We start from the raw sequence: 21,022 nt of genomic DNA, 5'->3' as shown, positions 1-21,022 counted from the left end.
TTGGGACCTCCTGACAACGTTTGACAACCTCTTCATGCTAAGGTGGTCTACATTAGGATTCTCAGGGAATGGCACTTTTCTTCCTGTTGCTGGTCCCATTAAGTCTTAGATCAAGAAATACCTCCTCCAAGGAGTCTTCCCAAGTAGCTATCATCCATCCTCCAATTTATCAGCCCAAATCTCAAATTCTTCCCCCTACACACAACACTCTCTTTGAACACTGTATTTCTTTATGCATATCATAAAAATCTCAGTCCAAACCAGATGAACTAGTATACTAAATTAACTCCCTTTATTTGTCTGTAGAAAAAAGGTTGATCACATAAAAAGGAATGAGTATCTGGAATATAACACAAAAATAAACAACTTTCTTCTGGGCTTGAACCCATTCAAACCTCTTTCCCATGCTTTCTCTACTCTACTCACATTCTCAGCTCATGGTTTTAGAACTCAGAAGTGCACCCCGCCTAGGTCACTCACTCACTCACATCAGGTATGTCCAAAGGAATGTTCTTGTGACTACAAAATTTTCTATCAGCCAAGAATTGACTATTCACTCTGCTAGATTCTCAGCTTTACCTTCTTTTTAATCTCGGGACTCTGGGATCATGACCTGAGCTGAAGGCAGACGCTTAACTGTGTGAGCCACCCAGGAGACCCCAAAATACTTGTTGACTGAGAGATTTATAAGCTGAAGTGAAACAACACCAAGAATCAGGACAGTTTATAACTACCAGCTAGCACCTGCGTTTGGCCCTTGGATGCATACATAGAATAGCCCTCATCCCTGACCATAAGCAAAACAAGGTGGATGGTCACATTATCAACCCAACTGCCCAATGAAAGGGCCTGTCCATGTGCTCTGACACTGGTCCAAAGTAAGTAGGAAGCAGGAAGCAGGTCAGCGTTTGTACTTGGAAATTAAAGAAGAGGGGTTGAATCAGGAAAGGTCTCCCCCACCCCCGGGGAGCATCCCTTACCTTCTCACAGTACCAGCCTCTGTTGACGCCCACATTGCCGTGCCCGATGGAGACCCGACTCAGGGGACTGAGGAGGACAGCCAGCTCGATGTTGAAGATGTCTGTGCGGCCACGGTCAAACACACCGCCTTCCAGGAAGATTTTCCCACTGTTCTTATTCCCTCTGGCCCCATACATGACCAGGTAGATTTTGGATTTGGTCCCAGCCCCCCGGACATCCCCAGTGAAGACGGTGACCACATACGAGATAGCTGGTGTAGAAGCCACAGGGGAGGAGAAAGTGCCAGCTGGTTACAAAATCCATACCCCACCCCCCACTGGCTCCAGCCTCCCTAGGCCCTCCCTCCTCCATACATCTTCAACACCCCCTGCCTCCTGCCCCAGATGACATCCAGTGCCCCTCTCCGCTTCATGTTATCTTTTTCAGAGTTTGTGTGTCCATGCATCTGAGTTTCAGAATAAACTGCAGGGATTACTCTGAGAAGCTGCCAGCCCTGATTACAAGAACTAACAAAGAGAAGGCAGGATTTGAGTTGGCTGAGAATAGTACTTGCTATTAACATTAATTACCATGTGCCTATTATTAATAGCTGCCGGATGAATTCTGTTATGTCTGATTTAATTATAACAGCCAACTCCATTAATGGAGATTTATATCCGGGGCTATCTGATTCATTTTGTTCGGTCTTTTGCTCGTAACTGAAAAAAGACAACTTTTAATAGAGGGCACTAGTGTCCTCCTTGGCTACCTGACGTGGTGGGAGGAGGGAAGAATGAGGGAAGGAGAGAACACTGTAGTTGGGCCCTGTGGGGTTTTGGTCACTCAGGAGGCAAGATGAGGACATGAAGTTCTGGGCAAGCACCAGCAAAGGACAATTAAGCTCTGGGATGGGGCTGAGTAAGAGGAAACACTGAAGACAAGCATCTGGACAGGAAATCTGCTAAGGTCTGGCCTCCCTTCATTATGTTCTGGAGTCGAAGGCAATGGCCCTTTAGTCCTTGTTAGTTCTCCCGAGCCTGCACACAGCCCTCCACCCGACCCCCAGGCCCACCCTTAGCCCCAGAGCCCAGGGAAATGAAAATCTCAGCTTTTCTTTGGAGCTAGCACGTGCGGCTTCGCGGATGCCTCCCTCATTTAGACATTTACGCCCTCCTCTGTCCATCAAACGCTGACTGAGTGCTTACTACCTGCAAGGCCTCAGGGAGACTATGAAGATGGGGAGGGTGGCCCTGCCCTCAAAGAGGGGGTCTCCAGCTCCACTTCTCCAAAACACACAGACCCGGGATGTCCGCCTATGGCCCAAGCTACCAGCCATCCCCAGCCCTTGGCGGTCATTTCTTCTGCTCCTCTACCACTGGGGACAAGGGAAAATAACATGGTTAAGGGGGTCATAGCAGACCCACTCTGGTATCTGTTTTTAAGTAAATACTTTGCAAACCTCAGTTACAAATGATGTGTGAGGCTGAAAGGTGTTGGAGCAGGGGCACCCTGGATTTCCTGAGAGCAGTCATAGTAAAGGGCAAAGGAAGGGCATGTCCTACCCACACGAAGGAGGGAGGACTCCAAGGGAGTGGCGGGCAGCACAGAGAAGAAGAGAAATGGCATCATAGTCTGAGGAGAAAGATGTTCTAAAGATAAAGAGAGAGAAAGAGTAAGGCCAGCAGGGAGGGGAGGGGAAGGCATGTCTGAGGTAGGGGAGGAGAGTGCAGGGAAGCTGAGCAGAAGACAGGTAGATGAGGAGGAAAGGGGGTAACTGGGCATAGGTTCAGGAAAGAGGGACAAGTGTATGGATGAGGCGGAGGGGGATGGGTGGGGAGGTGGAAGTGGGGAGATAAGATGCTGAAAGATGCTCCTGAGAGCTGGAGCTGCACTGTGGGCAGTTTGCACATGGTGCCCCAGAACCTGGACATATTCTCTGTGCAGTGGAGGGCAACAGGAGGCTTTGTAGCAGAGCACGTTCTCAGGTGTGCACATTCACAACCCTGACTTGCTCAAACATCCACGACCTCCCATGCAGGGAGTTGCAGGTTTTCTGTGGAGTTCATACAGGGTAGAGATTTAGGTGGCAGATCAAATCCTGGATCTGTCACTTACCAGCTGTGACCTTGGACAGGTCTCCTAACAGCTATGTGACTCAGTTTGCTCATCTGTGAAATGGGAGCGTTAACAGTTCCTATGCTATAGTCACTGTGAGGATTAAAGGAGCCCAAAGGGACAGAAGACTTTCAAGAGCAGGAGGAGTGGCTGGCTCCCACTCAATCGCCAGCCTCCAGGCCCATGCACAAGATCAAGGAGCCTCGGGCAGAAACCGAAGTGTCAGCCAGTTGGGCCTCCCCTTTCTTCAGTTCTACCTGTGGTCTCAGCTCCGCCCACTAAGATATCCCTTTGGATTTTGCCGTCATCTTCGTCCAAGGCCAGCCAGCGGTTAAGAGGGAAGTCATATTTCCTTTTGTTCCCAATATCTTCAATGATAATCTGGGAAGAAGCAGAGAGGGAGGGGATGACCAGGGTCATGGAGGGCTCACCTGGTGATCGAATCCCTCCACCACCTGGGTGAATTCTGAGAATACACTCTCGGGATGCCTGGATGGCTCAGTTAGTTAAGCGTCTGCCTTCAGCTAAGGTCACGATCCCGGGGTCCTGAGATAGAGTGCCGCATCGGGCTCCTTGCTCAGCGGAGAGTCTGCTTCTCCCTCTGCCTGCTGCTTCCCCTACTTGTGCTCTCTCTCTCCCTTTCTGAAAAACAAATAAAACTTAAGAAAAAAAAAGAGAGAGAGAGAGAGAGAGAGAATACACTCCCACCTTCTTAGTGGCCCTTCAAAGCTTCTCACAAGGACACACCTGGCACAAAGCACTGAGAGGCATGTGACGATGACTGGCAATGACTTCCCACTTGAACAACTGAATCACTCTTTCCTCTTCCGCTGCAGATCATTTAAAAAACTGAATGCAGGAAATCTGGCAGGATGTAGCCTGTGAGACCCGAGCGTGAAGCTGAGATTTACAGACTTCAACAAGAGCATCACCTTCCCCACCTGCTGAAGGTTGGGACCCTAACCTTCTTGATGAGAAGCAGAGTCCATGCAAGGAGAACTATGAGCCCTAAATCAGGCACACAGAATCCTGAGATCTGGTGATGAGGTCAGAAAACATCAGCCATAGACAGCGAGGCTAATGGAATCAGCCATCTACGAAGCTTCCTCCAGGGCACTCCCAAGGTGAGGTAGGCTTGTGAGGCTGCAGATAAGGGGTGGGGGTGGGGGTGGGGCGTCTTTCAGAGTTTACCAGGAGCTGAGGGACCTTCGCAAATGTCCCAGGAACCCAACTGAAAACTCACTCTAAGATAAGCAGACTGGTCCATCACTAGAACATGCCCTCCATTCATAGCACTGTGCAGGGTAAGTAGACATGTCTGCCCAGGTGGTCCCAAGACTGCCCAAGAGAGAGGGGCTCTGATTTCAATGAAAAACTCATTGCCTAATATCAAAGTGTCTGTGGTGTGCTGCCTATGTCATCTCACCTTGTTTTAATTCCGTGTTCATTAGAGAGACTTCTGGGCCAAGCACAGTCTTCCTGAGGACACAACCCACTGAGGGGAACCAATGGCCTGAGTGAGTGATTAGAAGCCACTGTCCTACCAGGCTTCTCTCCTCCGATAAATCAACATTCCGGCTTTGGTTTATAAATCAGGCCCTTGTGAGTTTGGTTGGTGTGAGTCACCCTTCAGAACCTGCCAATTTGATTGTACTCTCAAGCTGAGTGCCTGGAGACCACGGTGGCACAGCCCATAGAGACTTCTGCCACTGAAGTCCAGCCTCTCCCAACTCTCCTGTCTGCACATTTCTCTGTGGCTTTCATCTCCATGTTAGGGCGAGTCTGGGGAGTCAATGACAAAGGTCTGAGGCTTCAGCCTGCCTCCTATCCCCCTTACTCTGACACTCACAGAGCTGGAAAAGCAAAGTGAAGGAAGATAGAACCTAGTTTATCAGATAGGCTGTCAAGTCTACTAATAAACCTAGATGTACAGCTTCACCATCTCTGGATTTAAATGTTCACACAGACAAGTGTGCCAGCCACGGTTTCGGGAGCCAGAGCAGCACCCTCCCAGCCCATGGAGCTGTCATCAATAAGGGCCTTCTACTGGCCTGGTGTCTGATGGAAATTCCTGACCTGAGCAGTTCAGCTAGTCTGAAAAATGGAACGGGCACCATTTAACACCTCTCTAGGACAAAACTAGCTGAATCACAAAGGAAAGAGGTGATATTTGAAACATAAATTTTTGAATAACAACCAAGATGTTAAAACTAGAGTCTCCAAAAATACTGAATACAAAGAAAGGCCGAGAGAGAAGATACAGATTTAAGTACTGGTACAGAAAGTATAAAAGTCCATGGGCAGTTCTAAAAATTTTCCAGGTGCGTATTACAATGTGGAAACAATCCTCTATGAAAATTCGTGGCCGCCAGGTCTGCAGGATGAAGCTGGAGGAGGCTGGCTCCCTGAGAGCCAAATATCTGGGAGCACTTCACAGCGGGAAGGAAATGACCAATGTATGGAGAGACTAGCCAGGGAGAGGGCACACAGCTTCTCCCAAAGGCATTTCTGGCCTCTGCTGATGCCTTATGACAGGGTCCTGGCTGACTCCTGCCCACTGTTGCTCAGAAGGGCATACCCAAGGGTCCCTTCTAAGGGAGGAGGGGGCAGCTTTCCCATTTCTGTTCATCACCTGCCCAGACACCTCTGAGTTTTCAAGGCGTTACTTGGAAGAATTCAGCATATCTCAGGAATGCTTTTTTTTTTAACAGAAGAAAATGTCTGTCGGTGTTCCTACCAGAGCGTGGCTTCACGGATTCTGTTGTTAAGGCAGAGAATGTTGTAGAAGACTGGGGAGATAGAAATCCCCTTCCCCATGACTGAGAGAAGCACACGCCTAGAGAGAGAGAGAGAGAGAGAGAGAGAGAGAAAGAGAGAGAGAGTGTGTGTGTGTGTGTGTCTGTGAGAGAGAGAGAGAGAGAAAGAGAGAGACAGTCGGACAGACAGAAACAATGACCAAATAAAAAACAAGAATGTTATCTCCTGGGGCCATACCCTCCCTCAGAAGACAAGCCCACAGGCAGGGCTTGCCTTCTCAGAGGCAAGAGGGAAAGCTGGGCTCACGAGCCCCTGGGGAGGTGAGGCCTGTCCGTGCTGGAGCCCACTGTCTTCAGCAGCACCAAGGACACAGCAGAGTCATAAGGTGAGACCAGCCAATAGGGAAAGCCAGGAAGGTCCCACTGTCCCGAAGGAGAAGAGCGAAAGATGGAGCCGCCAAGCAGGGTCAGCTCTTCCCTGTTCTTTACTGCGGTTCACAGACACTCCCAAATGATCCAGGGCCTCGGGGCTTCCATTTTTGCACCCCCACTACCCCCCGGGGTAAACACATGTGGGTGAGCCCAGGGAGTGGGGCCTGGGGTCGGCAGCTTTTAGATGGATGTGGCGTGTCAGCTGTGATTCATAACTGCTCTCCCCGCTCTGTACTGGAATAACTTCCACCAATTTCATATGAACGTACTGGAACAGAGGCCTGTTCTGTGCAAAAGCGAACCTTCCCACACACACGGAGCAGCGTGAGGAGGGTGATGGGTCTCCTCACTCTCACGCACGTGCCAAGATGCCCAGGATTGGCACAATCGCAGGGGGCTGAAGAAGGTTCCCGCTGTGTTCCAGCCACAACAGCCGGCAACGCACGTAAAACATGCCTCTGCTTTCAAGGAATTTTCAGTCTTCCCTTTAAAAATGCACATAGGTAATCCGGTAGAAGTGGCCCATGACCTGGGAGCAGCCGTCACCACCTCCCCAGAGCCACTGCTGAACTGTGGCTCCCTTTTAGAGTTCTAAAATTATAGGGCAAAGGACAGGTAAGTTTCAACACAGCAGAAAAAAAGGAAGAAGACTTTCAGCGCTTATGAATTGACTTTCAAACAAATCTCAGCATCTAGGAGTTAGCAGGGAAGATCCGGGCTCGTGGAAGAGCAAGGGAGTATTCTATGGGGGAAACTGAGGCCCACCAAAGAAAGGTGAGATTTTGTTTCTGTCGTGAGGCTATCCCTCCCCTCAGGCTCGAGGTTTCTCAGTCATCATACTGAAAAACTCAGATAATATAAATAACTGTTCGTGTCAGCCTTCGAATGGTGACGCCCTAACATTCTCTTCCTCCGTACCTCCTCTCCTTTGAGCCCACCCATACCCCCCTACTCCCTCATCACCACCTCAGACCACTGCTCTACCTTGGCCAACAAAGACCTCTGATGGCTTATTATGATCAGATCTGCAGACACCCGGCCCACACCCACCTCCCTAACTTACTTCCCACTTCTCAGTCTGCTGAACCCCATGCTCTGGCCCAGCGCTACTCCGCATCTGTGGCCCACACTCCAGCCCCTCCTCCTCTGTCCACAGGAGTGCTCCTCCCTGTCCCTCCGGGCAAAACCCTACCCAGAGGACCCCCCTGGTGCCCCGTGAGACACAGCTTACCCCCACAACCTTTGTTTGTACCTGACTCAAGACTTTTTATCTCCCGCTTTGCATTAAAGTCATGGTCATTCTGATTTCTGGTGTCCCCATCAGGAAATCTGGTCCGAACAACACTACTCTATTTGTGGGGATCCCAAGACAGAATGTTTGTTCACTGAAAGCTGGGCTCTCCCTGAAAGTTTGGGATATGATACCCTTATAGCAGAATAGGTATGATCATTTTAGGGACTTGACTTTTTTTTTTTTTTTAAGATTTTATTTATTTATTTGACAGAGAGAGACACAGCGTGAGAGAGAACACAAGCAGGGGGAGTGGGAGAGGGAGAAGCAGGCTTCCCACTGAGCAGGGAGCCCGATGTGGGCTCGATCCCAGAACCCTGGGATCTTGACCCGAGCTTAAGGTAGCCGTTAATGACTGAGCCACCCAGGCACCCCTTGTCTTACTCTTTTAAGGAGCAGAACGATGTTTATCATAACAACTGCAGTTGGCGGCTACATAAATGTTTGTTGACTGTTGAGTTTTAACTGGTAAGGGAAGGACAGACCGAGCTTCTTGCCATCCCTGAATTCGACTCCAGGGGCCTCTGTCTCCTTGTCCTACCAGGGCCGGCGGTGCAGGCTGTGCTAACACCCCCGGGAGCACCAGTGGCGATCTCCTCATCGGGACTAACACGTGACACTGTGGAGGGAGTCCCAGCTGCGAGTCCAGAGGACCTGGGGTATGGACAAGCCTGCCACTGAAGAGCCACAGGGCCTTGAGCCAATCTGTTTACTGCAGCAGATGGACCAAGGACAGGACCCGTTGGTGTGTGATGTTCCATCCTGTGACTGTGGCTCTTTCCAAGTGGTCTTTGAACCGCACTGACCATTTGAGTTGATCAAAATTGCGGACTAACCAGACATGGAGGCCCAAGCCATGGGTAGGGGTAAGAGCTGGGGAAGGATGCCAGCGCCCCCAGCTCCGGGAGAGGCAGAGGCAGGGCAGAAGGGTGTGTGGGTCACCTTGAGGCTTCAGGTCACCCTGAAGCGCACCCTGTATGCTTGAGAAGCACACGTGGGCAGATGACTAGAAGGGAGACCACCTATGAATGGGTCAATTATACTGGATTTTAGGTTTATCCCACCAAGCCCATAAAGGTAAACACCAAAAGAGAGGTTGTCATGTGAAGTCTAAGGCAAACAGCCTGGCAGTTTCGAGGACCAGGAGCACTTGCTGTGCAAGTGTCAAATCTGGAGACACAGTCAGTTCAACAGCCCCTTTAACTGGCATCCCTGGGGAGCTGCGGGCCCGCAGATCCGTCAGAGTGAGCGGAGGAGGGACAGCGCGACGCGAGAGGTGAGAGAGACAGGATTCTAGAGCTGGCTGTCCACGGCCTGATCGCAAAGTGCCTTTCCCTAGCCTCTGGCTGCCCACTTGCACCCACCGTGCCTGGGACTTAAAGTCCTCCTTCCTCCCTTCCTCAGGAAAATAGCAAGGAAATCCAGCACCCTCGCCCACAGAGGGCCGGAGGTGTCTTCTGTCTTATCCCCAGGAAGCATTCTGGTTTGGCTTAAGGTAGAGGAACAGGCTGCTAGGAGCTTTTCAGAAGGCAGCACACCTTGGAGGGGGACACCTGCCTTGGTACTGGGGTGGGGTTGGGGGTGGGGAGCAGGCACATGGGGCCCTGACCTCACCCCTGCACATGTGACAGCCGCAAAGAGAAGAATCGATCTCACGCTGAAAGTAGCCTGCTTGGCCTTCCGGTTCAAAATAGTGTCTGATTAGCAAATAAGGAAAGAAAGAAGAAGGGAGGGGGAAGGGCAGGAGGGAAGGTGGAAACATCATTCCAAAGAAAGAAAGGCAGAACTCTGCCAGGGGTCCCACACAGCATACAGTACCAGGATTCGGGAAAGTGGGCATGCTTCGTGGAGTACAAGAAGTTTTGGTCTTTATGAAATAGGACCACGGCAGGGCAAAAGATGGTATTAAAGGGAGCTAGACTCAATAAGGAAAGGTATCAAAACCAAAAGGCAGCAAATCCATCAAGTTCTCACCATCCTGTGAGTCCTTTAACCAACTCCTGGGAATTTATCGTAAGAAATAATTCTAGATGTGTATAAAGATAAACTACAAGGATGTGTGTCACTGCGCTCTTTATGGTATGAGGAATGCTGAGGAAAGGGATGTTCAACAAAAGAGGGTCAGTTTCATAAATCATGGTATATCTGTGCACTGAAATACTAGAGCACTCATTAAAAAACTACATTGTAAAGACTTTCATGTCATTCTATTGAAATAACATGGGGATAACTGCAAGATCTATTTCCAAGTGGAAACAAAGCAGCTGTAAAACACTGTTAATGATGACGACATTTTATAAACAAAGATATATGTATAGAGATTCACAGAAAAATAGCTGGAGGGTATGCACCAAGATATGCAGACTGGTTATCTCTGGGTGGTAAAATCATGATGGTTTAAGTTTATCTCATTTTTTGTTTATTTGTATTTCCTAACTTTTTACAATGAATATGCATCACTTTTTTAAGAAGAAAAAAATAATAGGAACATTCAGAATTAAAATGCACACTGACAGGAGAAAGGAATGGACCTGAGAGTTTGGAAGAGCCAGTCAATGGGGGGTGGGGTGGGGGAAGGCGACGGGGGTGCTCACAGGATGCAAAGCGCAGAGGAGGGAAGGAGTCCAAGGGAAGCAGAGAGCTTTACAAAGCAGAGAACCGAGATCCTCTAAATGGCGAATGGTGCTCCCAAAGAAGAGGCCAGAACAGATGCTATCCAGGCAAGAATCTGGTATATAATAGGAGATCTCTTTTCTGAGCTATAAATAAATAAATAAATTATAAATAAATAAATATCCTTTGCATCAAAGTAAAGCCTGATCATGTCCCTGAGAAATTAAAAACACAACCAAAAAAAAGGAAGGAAGGAAAGAAGAGAGGCAGGGGAGGAAGAGGCCTGGGTTCTAAATGCACCAACATAGTCCCCCTCTTCTCGATTTCTTATGATAAATATAAAGAATTATATATGCTTTATATTTATATAAAGCATTCTGGCTGAAAAAATAAATAAATAAAACAGACAATCCTGAAAGAAACAAAAATCCCCTTGGCTTCGATACCAAATTTCAGAAGGCAATGGAATGAGATTTACAACATCTTAAAGGGAAAAAAGAAAAGGGAAAAAAACATGTTCTCACTCTGCCAAGCTGCCCTTTCCTTTGAGCATGAAGACAACAAAGGGGCCTGTTCTGGCGTGCAGATCTGCCACCTCGTTTGTGAAGTTTCTGAGGAGAGCATGTCGGGGTGAGTGGGCCCATGTGACCAAGAAGGAGCCTGACCTGGTGGTGGGGAGGAGGCGGGTGCAAAACCTTGTCAAGGCCACACTCAGTCCTGGGGTGCACCTAGCAGCTCTGTGCACTGGCCCTGGGTCTTCACCCAGACTGTCTTCCTTCCCAGGATGGAGGGACAGGGCTTTGAGGTACCCGCTCTGTGTGCCACCCCACCCCCACCCCTGCCTCCTCTCCCTTCTCCTCCCTGAAGACACAACTCTGCCTGTCCAGGCTACTTAGGGTTCTGGACTCCTGCCTCATTTCTTCTCCAATCCAAACAGCATTTAGCCTCCTGGAACCCTGTTCAGCACCAGGCTGGCTACTCTTAGGGCCAGGCAAGCCCCCTTCTTCCCAAAGGAACCTTGGCACCCCTCACTTCACCAACTCGTGCCCCAAGCCAGGCCAAGAGCCGGGGTGGTACCCTCGGGAACTATCCAGCCTAGTCAGGAGGAGTGTGGCAGACATGCGAGGATGCTCACTCAGCCCTTTCCCAAGCACCTTCTTCTTAGCCTACTTCTGCTACAAAGAATGGAAAGCCAGCCACTTGTCCTACTTTCTGCTGTAGCTAGAGCGGCCACACGACTCATTTCTGGCCCATGAAATGCAGGCAGAAAGCCCAAGGAGGGCAGTGTGTCTCTCAAAATAAAGCAATGCTTACCAGAAAAAAAGAAAATGGTTTTCTCCTTTGGTTTTTCCCGTTTTTTCCTGCCTGGAGCACAGATAAGATGGCTAGAGGTTCAGCAGCCATCATGTGATCATGAGGCAACAAGTGGGGAGTAGTTCAGGGATGAAAGCCACAGTGCCCAGGATAGTGACACAGCAAGAGAGCAGGGGCCTAAAAGCAGCTGCACCAGGCCCGAGCTGACAACATCTGGATTTTGTGTGAGATGCGAAAAAGAAGCCCCAGTTACGTAGCGCTGCTCTGCTGACATAAGAAGGTAATGAAGTTAAACACTAACAAAACCCCAGCTATTAGGCAGCCTCATTCTCTGTAGTCAAATTGTTATAAATCTGAGTGGTTTCTTTTTGAAGCAATAAGATCTTTCTCAAAATATTTTTCAAATATATATTCTACAATAACCTTTCCCTATCATTCTGCAATGTTCTGAAATATACCGATAGCCTCACGAAAGGGAATATATGCAAAGAGCTGGTAGCCCATATCTTCTGAGTCCCCACTGTAGTCCTCAATAGCCCTACGTAGTACAATGACTCTTTGTCTCTCTAATCTGCTGTAGGTTTAAAATTGCAGCCAAGAGTTTGCTAGAAGGGATTATAATGAGCACCAGGCTGAGAGGGAGTCTGAGGGGTCTTGCCTTCAAAATCAGGGCAAGGCAAGAGAGAACCAGGGGCATGAGCTCTCCCCACAAACTTTGAACCGGATATGTGTTAGCATCTCAGATGTCTTTTGGTTTTCTTCTGGATTCACACCTTTCTCTTGGGTTGGTAAGATTAGGAGGCACCAAAATGCAGATGTGGCATGGCAAGAGCCCAAGATAAATCACAAGAAAACTTAGGGTCTGATGAATGCCCTAAGCAGGCAGGGTTATAAACATTCTTGGGAGGGAGAGGTTCTGGTGGGCCGGAGTCAGGGAGAGCTTGAGTCTTGAAGGGCGATCAGGCCCTGGCTACTTTGGGATGGGAGCCCCAGGCTTTCGGAGAAGGTGGTAACATGCACAGGGTCTGGGAGGCTGGGAGTCGGGCAGCATGGTTGGCCAGCAGGCTTAGGCAGAAGAGTGGAGACAGACCAAGAGAAGGAGGTTAGGGCTGAAATAGGCCCCCCGAAGAGCCAGAACTCCCCCTCCCAGGCAACAGGGAAAACAGACAGCCCACTGAACCTACCTTGGACAGGAACCAACCTGCAGACCCACCCTTGTTGTTGTGGCCAACATTGATCTTCATCAGCTGCCCCAGATCTGGAGCATCTAGCATGAACTTGTCTTCAGCCCCCCTTTCAAAGTTGTCCTTTTCATTTTCCAGCCGACGCTCCCCTGTAAACACACATGTAAGAAACTTACAAAGGAGACCAGAGGAAGAGGAAAAACCCACTTCTAAGCTTAATCATCGGCCCACTGGAGGGTGGTCTCAAAAGTCAACATGGTGGGAGGCGGTAGGAGGGGGGGACAGGGGTACGTAGGTACTTTTTGTACTTCCACTCCATTTTGCTCTGAACCTAAAGTCACTCAAACGATAATGTTACATTTTTCTTTTGAAGATTTTATTTATTTATTTGACAGAGAGAGAGATCACAAGTAGGCAGAGAGGCAGGTGGAGAGAGAAGAGGGGGGAAAGCAGGCTCTCTGCTGAGCAGAGAGCCCGATGTGGGGCTCTATCTCAGGACCCTGAGATCATGACCTGAGCTGAAGGCAGAGGCTTTAACCCACTGAGCCACCCAGGCGCCCCTGTTAAATTTTTTTAAGAAGTCAACACAGAGACCTTTATCCTGAGATCTCCAGACTCTAAATCCCTCCAACCTCCAGTCAAGGCAGAAACGTGCCCTGCACGGGGCTTGTGCCCAGGTCCATAACTGGGCTTATGCTTTCTGTTTTAGTCTGGAGTTCCCATCCTGGTAAACCCAGGTATACCTCCATCCTGAGAGCTGAGGTCCTGTCTGTCTTGTACCAGCCTCTTGTCTTTGAACTGGGAGCACAGCTGTGGGAGCACAGGCTGTGCTGGACCCCTGACTGCCAAGAGCCCCCATTAGGCCTGTCTCCTTTTCTGGAAACCAATGATGACAGCTACCATCAGACACTCTAGTTCCACAAAGATTTTTTTTTTCTTTTCTATTTGTCACCACAATCTAAGAGGGGTATTGTTAATGCTATCTTGTGGGTGAAGAAAAAGGCTTAGAGAAGCCAGATAACACACCAGAAGTCACACAAATGATCATGGATCATTAAGATCCATTCTAACCTTTTCTTCCTACTTTGCAGTTTTCCAGTATTATGTCCTGAAGTTTGCAAGCCATATTAACACTTATAGCCCACATAAGCCCACGTAAGATGCTGATGCCATCCATTTCCTTCCTTCCTTTCTTTCTTCCTTTCTAAGACTATTAATTTATTTGACAGAGAAATAGAGAGCACAAGTAGGGGAGCAACAGGTAGAGGGAGAGGGAGAAGCAGGTTCTCCGCCAAGCAGGGAATCTGATGTGGACCTCAATCCCAGGATCCTGGGATCACGACCTGAGCCGAAGGCAGATACTTAACTGACTGAGCCACCCAGGAGCCCCTGCTTTCCTTTCTAAAATTTAATTTCCTTGCATCTTTCTACATTTTGAACTGCAACAATTCAAACATATAGAAAAGTAGTGTAAGACACCCATACACCCACCACCAGATTTCAAAGGCAGAACAGGTGCTAACACTCTGCCTAATTGGCTTAGACCTTAATTTTTTTTTAATTTTTAAATGTTTTTTAAGATTTTATTTATTCATTTGACAGACAGAGATCACAAGTAGGCAGAGAGGCAGGCAGAGAGAGAGGGGGAAGCAGGCTTCCTGCCGAGCAAAGAGCCCAATGCAGGGCTCAATCCCAGGACCCTGAGGTCATGACCTGAGCCGAAGGCAGAGGCTTTAAGCCACTGAGCCACCCAGGCACACCAGACCTTTCTCTCTCTCTCTTTTTAAAAAAATTTTATTTATTTATTTGACAGAGAGAGATATCACAAGTAGGCAGAGAGGCAGGCAGAGAGAGAGAGGGAAGCAGACTCCCCGCTGAGCAGAGTGCCTGATGCGGGCCTTGGTCCCAAGACCCTGAGATCATGACCTGAGCCGAAGGCAGAGGCTTAACCCACTGGGCCACCCAGGCACTGCAGACCTTTCTCTTCTTTAAAGAAGAGATGACAGGTAGGTCTAAAGTCTCACCAGGCACCCCACTCTCTTACTCCCTCCTGTGAATAAACACCATCACCTGATCGTCTCCATGGGTTTTGGTGTGCACGTGATGTCTTCATACAAAAAAAATGTATTTCTTTGCATGTTTTAGAATTTACAAGAAAAACACCCCAGTGCACATCTCTGTATCAAGGTCGTCATCCACACACTGGGGATGCAAATGGCCCCACTGTCTAGGGTCCGCTGGGAGGATGAGCTGAATGGGTCTCCACGATGTGGCTGCCCATGCAGGTGCTGTGTTCATGATGGAGTTGCTACCATTTCCCCCCTCACCATTATATCATCATCCCTGTCATGCTGCATACAACTGACTTTCCTCTCAGTTAATACTAGGCTTTTCAGGTCACCCTGTTGATGCTAGCAACTTGAGTTCATTTGTGTAACTGCTGTGTGATAGTCATCGAACAGAGACAGCCCTGTCATGCTTCCACCTGTGGAAGGCTGGGAGTCGGGCAGCCTCGTTGAGGTTGTGCCTAGTTTTTTTGCCACTGTGAACAACACTAACATGGGCTCTTCCATATCTGCATTCTGCTGCCCATCTGTGACATGTGCTCTGAGTAGGTACAAAGAGTCGCTGGGTCCTGGGTGTGCTCCCCTCCGGTGTGTTAGGTATTACTGTAAAATTGCCCTCCAAGATGGGAGCTCCACAGTGATTACCACCAGCAGTGATGAGGCTCCCATCCTCCACATCATCCTTAACATATATATTTGAAAATTCTATTTCAGTATGTATACAATGGTATTTCGTTGTGATCTTAATTTATATTCTCTTGATTATTTGGAGAGATTAAACATGTACATTGCTGAGAGAGATCTAAACAACCCATGTATGTTGGTCACTAAGACTGGCTCTTCTGTAGTTTTTTTCTGTTCATATACTTTACTATGTTTTTTTATCATCTCTCCTCTGCCTATGGTGTCTTTCATCACATAGATATTTTTCTAGTTTTAGTGGACTTTATCAATATTTTCCTTTGTTATTTGTGCTTTTAGTGAATTGTTCAAGAAACTCCATCTTAAGTTCAAATTCAAACGACACACTTAAAGTTTCTTCTAAAAATCTCAAGAGTGTTGCTTTTCCACATTTAAGTCATCAGCCCATCTGGAAGTTATTTTTGTGTATGGTAAAAGGTAAAAAGATCTAATTTTATCTTTTCTCATATGGTAAAGCAATTGTTTGCACACCGATATTTGAATAGCTCATCCTTCCTTTCTGATTTATAACACTACCTCTATGTGTGTTTCTAGACTCTGTTCTGTTTCACTGATTTTTCTTTGTTTCTCCTTCTATCAATACCACACTGTTTTAGTTTTTAGAGATCTGTGGTATCTCTAAATTTCTATTTATCCAGCAGGGTAAATATCCCCACTTATTAATATTATTTTCATTATTCAAAATAGTCTTCACAATAGTTAGACCTTTATGGATGGGAATTTTATTATCAGCTTAAGCTGCAGGATATTGCCTTTCAGAAATGTGACTGAAATTGAATTGCATTTATAGGATAATCTGGGAAAAATGAGTTCTTAATGAATTTGGGATTCTATAGCGCATTTCTCCATTTAAATATTCTTGGATATCCTCAAATTTCCAGAAAGCTCTTGTGTTGGAGTTTTTCTTAGGCACCTTGTAATTGATATTGTGAATCATGTATTTTTAAATTAAATGTTTGCTTATTGTTTTTATTAAAATTTGTAAATTAATCTTGAATCCATAACCTTTACTAAACCTTCTTTCCCATTGGTTCTAATGATTCGTAAATCATCCTGGATTTTTTAGATGATTATTATTTTTTATGAAAATTAAAGTTTGTTTCTAAGTGGTGTGAGAGGTTGGCGTTTCTTCTAATTTTATTGACTATGATCAAGGAATGTGAATGTTGAGTCTACCTTACTAACTAATTTCAGTTTGTTGATTTGCTTTGTGGTTTTAGTACGCAGTCATTATATGCTTGAGAAGAACGTGTATCCTCTACCAGCTGGACGCAGGAATCTGCGTCGTTCCAGTAGATCAGGCTTATAAACTGTGTAGTAAAAATCTTCTACACCCATGCTAAATTTTTACTCATATGATTTATCAATTATTGAGAATGGTTTATTAAAATCTTCCACTGTAATTATGTACTTGTCAAGTTTCTTCAAGAGTTTTGTTTCTTTTCGCTTCTGGTGTTTTGGGAACATCTTGTAAAATTTATATTCCTTCAGAATGATGACATCTTCCAGGTTAATTGTTCCTTTCTTCATTGTCTGATATATTTTTATTTCTAACAAAATATTTTTGTCTTAAAGTTTAATTTTATAGATAACAATACAGCTATGCCACCTTCTTCTGTGTTGTTGATATGCTCCTGATATATTTCATTGTATTCTACTTATTTTCAGCCCTTCTGCATCCCATGTTTAAGCTGGATTTTATTTCTTTCATTTAATATAAGAATACCTATCTTTTAACTGATGAGTTTAGTTTATTTCTATTTATTGTGACTATCTGTACATTTATTTTATTTTTTATCATTATTTTTATTTATTTTACATGTTTTTCCTTTGCTTCTCTTTCCTTGTTTCCTGCCTTCTAGCGGATCAATTGAGGTTTTATTCCCTTTTATTCCCTCTATTGGTTTAGAAGTTCTAAGTTTCTTATTGGGGGGAGGATTATTTTTACAATTTTAATATGCACACTTAACTTACTGAAGTCTGAAGTTCACCAATACCTCTAGTCTCCTATCACTTGAGGATGAGCTGTGACCAAGAACATAATTATGTTGTAACTTTCATTATCTACCCTCCTTCTCAAAGATTATTGTGTTCTAGCAGTTCGGGTCCACATTTTCTCATGCCCTGGTGATAATCATTATTAGTACTACTTACTAATACTTGCTTAAATTTGTTACATCAATATCAATACTTTTACTCTATTTCTTTCTTGCATCCCCTTTCTTGTGGGTATGATTTCCTTTTTCTTAAAAATATATTCTTCAGTGGCTGTTTAAGTATAGATCTATGAGTGGTAAACACTATTTCTCTTTGCTTGTATGGCAATTCACTAATTCTGTCCTCACTCTGGAATTACTGAAAGCCTAGCTGGACACAGGATTCTAGACTGATATATATTCTTGCTCAGAACATTAAAGTGATCATTCCATGAATTTATCACCTTGTATAGTTAGCTGAGAGGAATTTGCTACCAATCTAATTGGTTTTGTAGAAGATAATCTGTCAAATCTCGTTACCTTTTTTTTTTTGTTAAAGATTTTATTTATTTGACTGAGATAGAGAGATCACAAGTAGACAGAGAGGCAGGCAGAGAGGGAGGACGGAAAGCTGGCTCCCTGCTGAGCAGAGAGCCCGATGCGGGACTCGATTCCAGGACCCTGAGATAATGACCTGAACTGAAGGCAGAGGCTTAGCCCACTGAGCCACCCAGGTGCCCAAATCTGGTTACCTTTAAGATCTTTCTCTTTGCCTTTGGATTCACCACAATGTATCTAAATGTGGATTTGTTTTTCTTTTACCCTGCTCAGTGACTCCTTCTGTTACTTTAATTTGAAAATTCATAACTTTGCTCAATTTTGAAGAAGTTTCAGCCATTATCTTTTCAAATATTTCCTTTCACCCGTTCTGTTCTTTATTGGAATTCCTGCTCAGCGTCTCTCAGAACTTATTCTGTCCTCCATGAATCATGACCTCTCATTTGTATTTTCCAACTCTTCATGTCTCTTCTCCGAGTATTTTGCTCATATTTATTTTATAATTCAGAAGTCTCTATTCAGTGGTTTATAATTGTGATGTTCAACACATGCATTAAGGGTTTATATTTAGTAACTATATTTTCAGGTCCTATATTTTTTTTCTATGCTTTTCATGGTGTCTTCTTATTTTCTTCAATTGTTTTGTTCATATATGTAGTCCATTTAAACATGTTTAAACTATAGCTTTTCTCAGATTACTCTAGTGTCTGAAATTCTTGAGCATTTAACATTGTTGACTGTTGTGTCCACTGATGTTTAGTCATGGGGGTTATGTCCTTGAGTATTTTGTAGTTTTGGAAAGTGAACTCATCTCTAGTACATTATCTTTGGGAATCTCATGTGGTCTTGCAAATGCTTCTGAAAGCACCAAGGGTATTACTGATGTGGAACCAATTTTCTGAGCCTGGGGGAGGAAGGGTCCCCAAATCATATTTGCAATGTAAAATCAGACATTAAGTCCACAGAAGTGTAAGCAGAATGTATCAATTTCTCAACAACTCTGTCTTTTTAATCTAGAGCCCTTGCAGAGATAAGGTTATTGTACTGATGAGCAAACATTTCCTGGCCTGTTTTTTCACTGAAGATGTTCCTGTGAACCTTCAGGACTCCTGACTTTACCTGTGGTTCTAATTTGGCCTATCTTGCAGGACACAATCTTATTTTCTGGCCCCCAACAGGTATGAAAATCTATCCTGTAGATTGTTGAACATGAAAGCCCCCTCCTTCCTTCGTACCTAATACTCTGGTTTTGAGTTCCCTCTTCATTTCTGGAACCTGAAGATTTCTCTTTTTCTTCTTAAGCTCAGCAATGCATTTTGAATTCTTTAATATATCACATCCAAAATTCAGATCTCAATAGCTTTTCTGACTCCTACGTTATTTCAGTAATTTGGAGGAAGCAGGAGAGAACCACCTGTCTCAGTTCTATTGGCCTGAATGTCCTCCCAACACCTGTGGCCATGCTTGTGTCCTCAGTTCTTGGTTCACTTACGAAGACAAGTCTAATGATCTATCCCTGGCCCCGTTCTACTCTGCACCAAACCACTGCACTGAATCAGGCCATGCCCAGCCACGTTCAAAATATAACACAAGATGGCCATGGAGCTTAAGGAGATAAAGTGAGAATGAGTTATTTGCTGATGTAAAGCTTGGGTCTGTTCATCATCTAGGATGAAGGACAAGTTTAAATAGACCCCAAACCCAACACCGTATTCTGAAAACACATCATAGTCACACATATAGATTTTATAAGATGGGCACCTGCTGCACAGAAGGCCATGGACAACCACAAAGAAAATTGCAGCTCAAGAGAGGAGACTGGAGCAGCCTTCCTCTGCCAGGCGTGGGGGGAAAAGCCCACCTAAGAAGCAGAACTGGGCACAGCTTGGGAAGAAAGGATTTCAAATCCATTACCTGTGTCTCCATACTCTCCAAAGATATTGATGAAGACATCAGCATCAGTCCCCGCACCAATGACATCACCAGTGTACACCTTGACTTCATACTTGTTCCCTGGAAATGAGGACAGAGAAAGCCTCAGCTTCTTAGGATCCTGAAGAGAGAAGAGTAAAGGCCCCAAGGTAGCTACCACACCACCTACCCATCCCTCCAACACAGCCTGAAGTGTCACCATTGCTGTCAAGAACACAGCAAGAAATGAGCTGCTTGACATTGGTTCCAAATTGTCATTGCCAGGATATATGTGTGTCAAGTTAGTGCACCACACACCTTAAACTTAGTCAATATTACATGTCAGTTATATCTCAATAAAGCTGAAGAAAAAAGTCAAATGGTCATTGCTAAATGGTATACACAGCATACATCAGGTAGACGGAACTTCTGTTTTCATCTACTAACATGCTGCCTTGGGACACATGAATCAGTCCCAATCCAGATGCCTCACTGAACCAGACCACCAGCTGATCTCCCCTGGATATCGAACTGCTTCTTACTGGGCCCACTGCCCATCTACTCTGCCCTCTCCGATCTGTTACCACATTTCATCACAGTGTAAAAATGCACTGGGGAAAATAAATTCTGTGAATGAAAATCGAATTTATATGTAAATTGTCAGGACCATAACCAACTCAAAGACTAGAGGCACCAAGAGTAGCAGCAAATGCATGCCTAGTAGTTACCTCACTTAAAGATCTATATGGTTTCCCGTATCTTTCCCCCATTCACAGAACCCCATGCACTGTAATCCCCAAATGCCTCAGCCCCGGCCATGGCCTTGTGAGGGGGATGGGCTCAATGTAAATTAGACAAAAGGCTGAGCTCTACCTAGGTCTCCCCAACTGGAGCTGCCTTAGAATGGGGAGCAAAGGACAGGGGTTGCTGTGCTGTGCAGGAAGGAAAACTCCTCTAGACTCTCTTTGGGTGTTAACCATTCTAAGGGCTGGGGCAATTTTCCCAACCCTTTCCCCTTCCTTCAGTGACTTTTTATATTTTATGTAGCAGAATTTTGTTCAGATTTCTTGTGCGCAAGATGTGAAGTTGATAAGAATTAGATTTGTTCCATTAACTCTAAAAGATATCTGTATCCCCATGTCTA

The 21,022-nt window shown here is 45.8% G+C and overlaps 1 protein-coding gene across 2 annotated transcripts in view; it reads right to left on the bottom strand.

Annotated features, from left to right (window-relative positions):
* LOXHD1 (lipoxygenase homology PLAT domains 1) overlaps positions 1-21,022 on the bottom strand; it is a 149,544-nt gene that overhangs the window by 93,551 nt on the left and 34,971 nt on the right. For both annotated transcript variants that reach the window (XM_059139705.1, XM_059139706.1), the window contains exons 5-8: positions 19,882-19,980; positions 12,666-12,814; positions 3,333-3,456; positions 981-1,231 (exon numbers count right to left, since the gene is read on the bottom strand). In XM_059139705.1, coding sequence (XP_058995688.1) covers positions 981-1,231; positions 3,333-3,456; positions 12,666-12,814; positions 19,882-19,980 — 623 coding nt within the window. The remainder of the gene's footprint in view (positions 1-980; positions 1,232-3,332; positions 3,457-12,665; positions 12,815-19,881; positions 19,981-21,022) is intronic.

This window comes from Mustela lutreola, chromosome 11, assembly GCF_030435805.1.
Source record: "Mustela lutreola isolate mMusLut2 chromosome 11, mMusLut2.pri, whole genome shotgun sequence".
Lineage (NCBI taxonomy): Eukaryota > Metazoa > Chordata > Mammalia > Carnivora > Mustelidae > Mustela > Mustela lutreola.
Note: the sequence above shows the minus strand (reverse complement) of the source record. Positions and strands in the feature narration are given on the sequence as shown.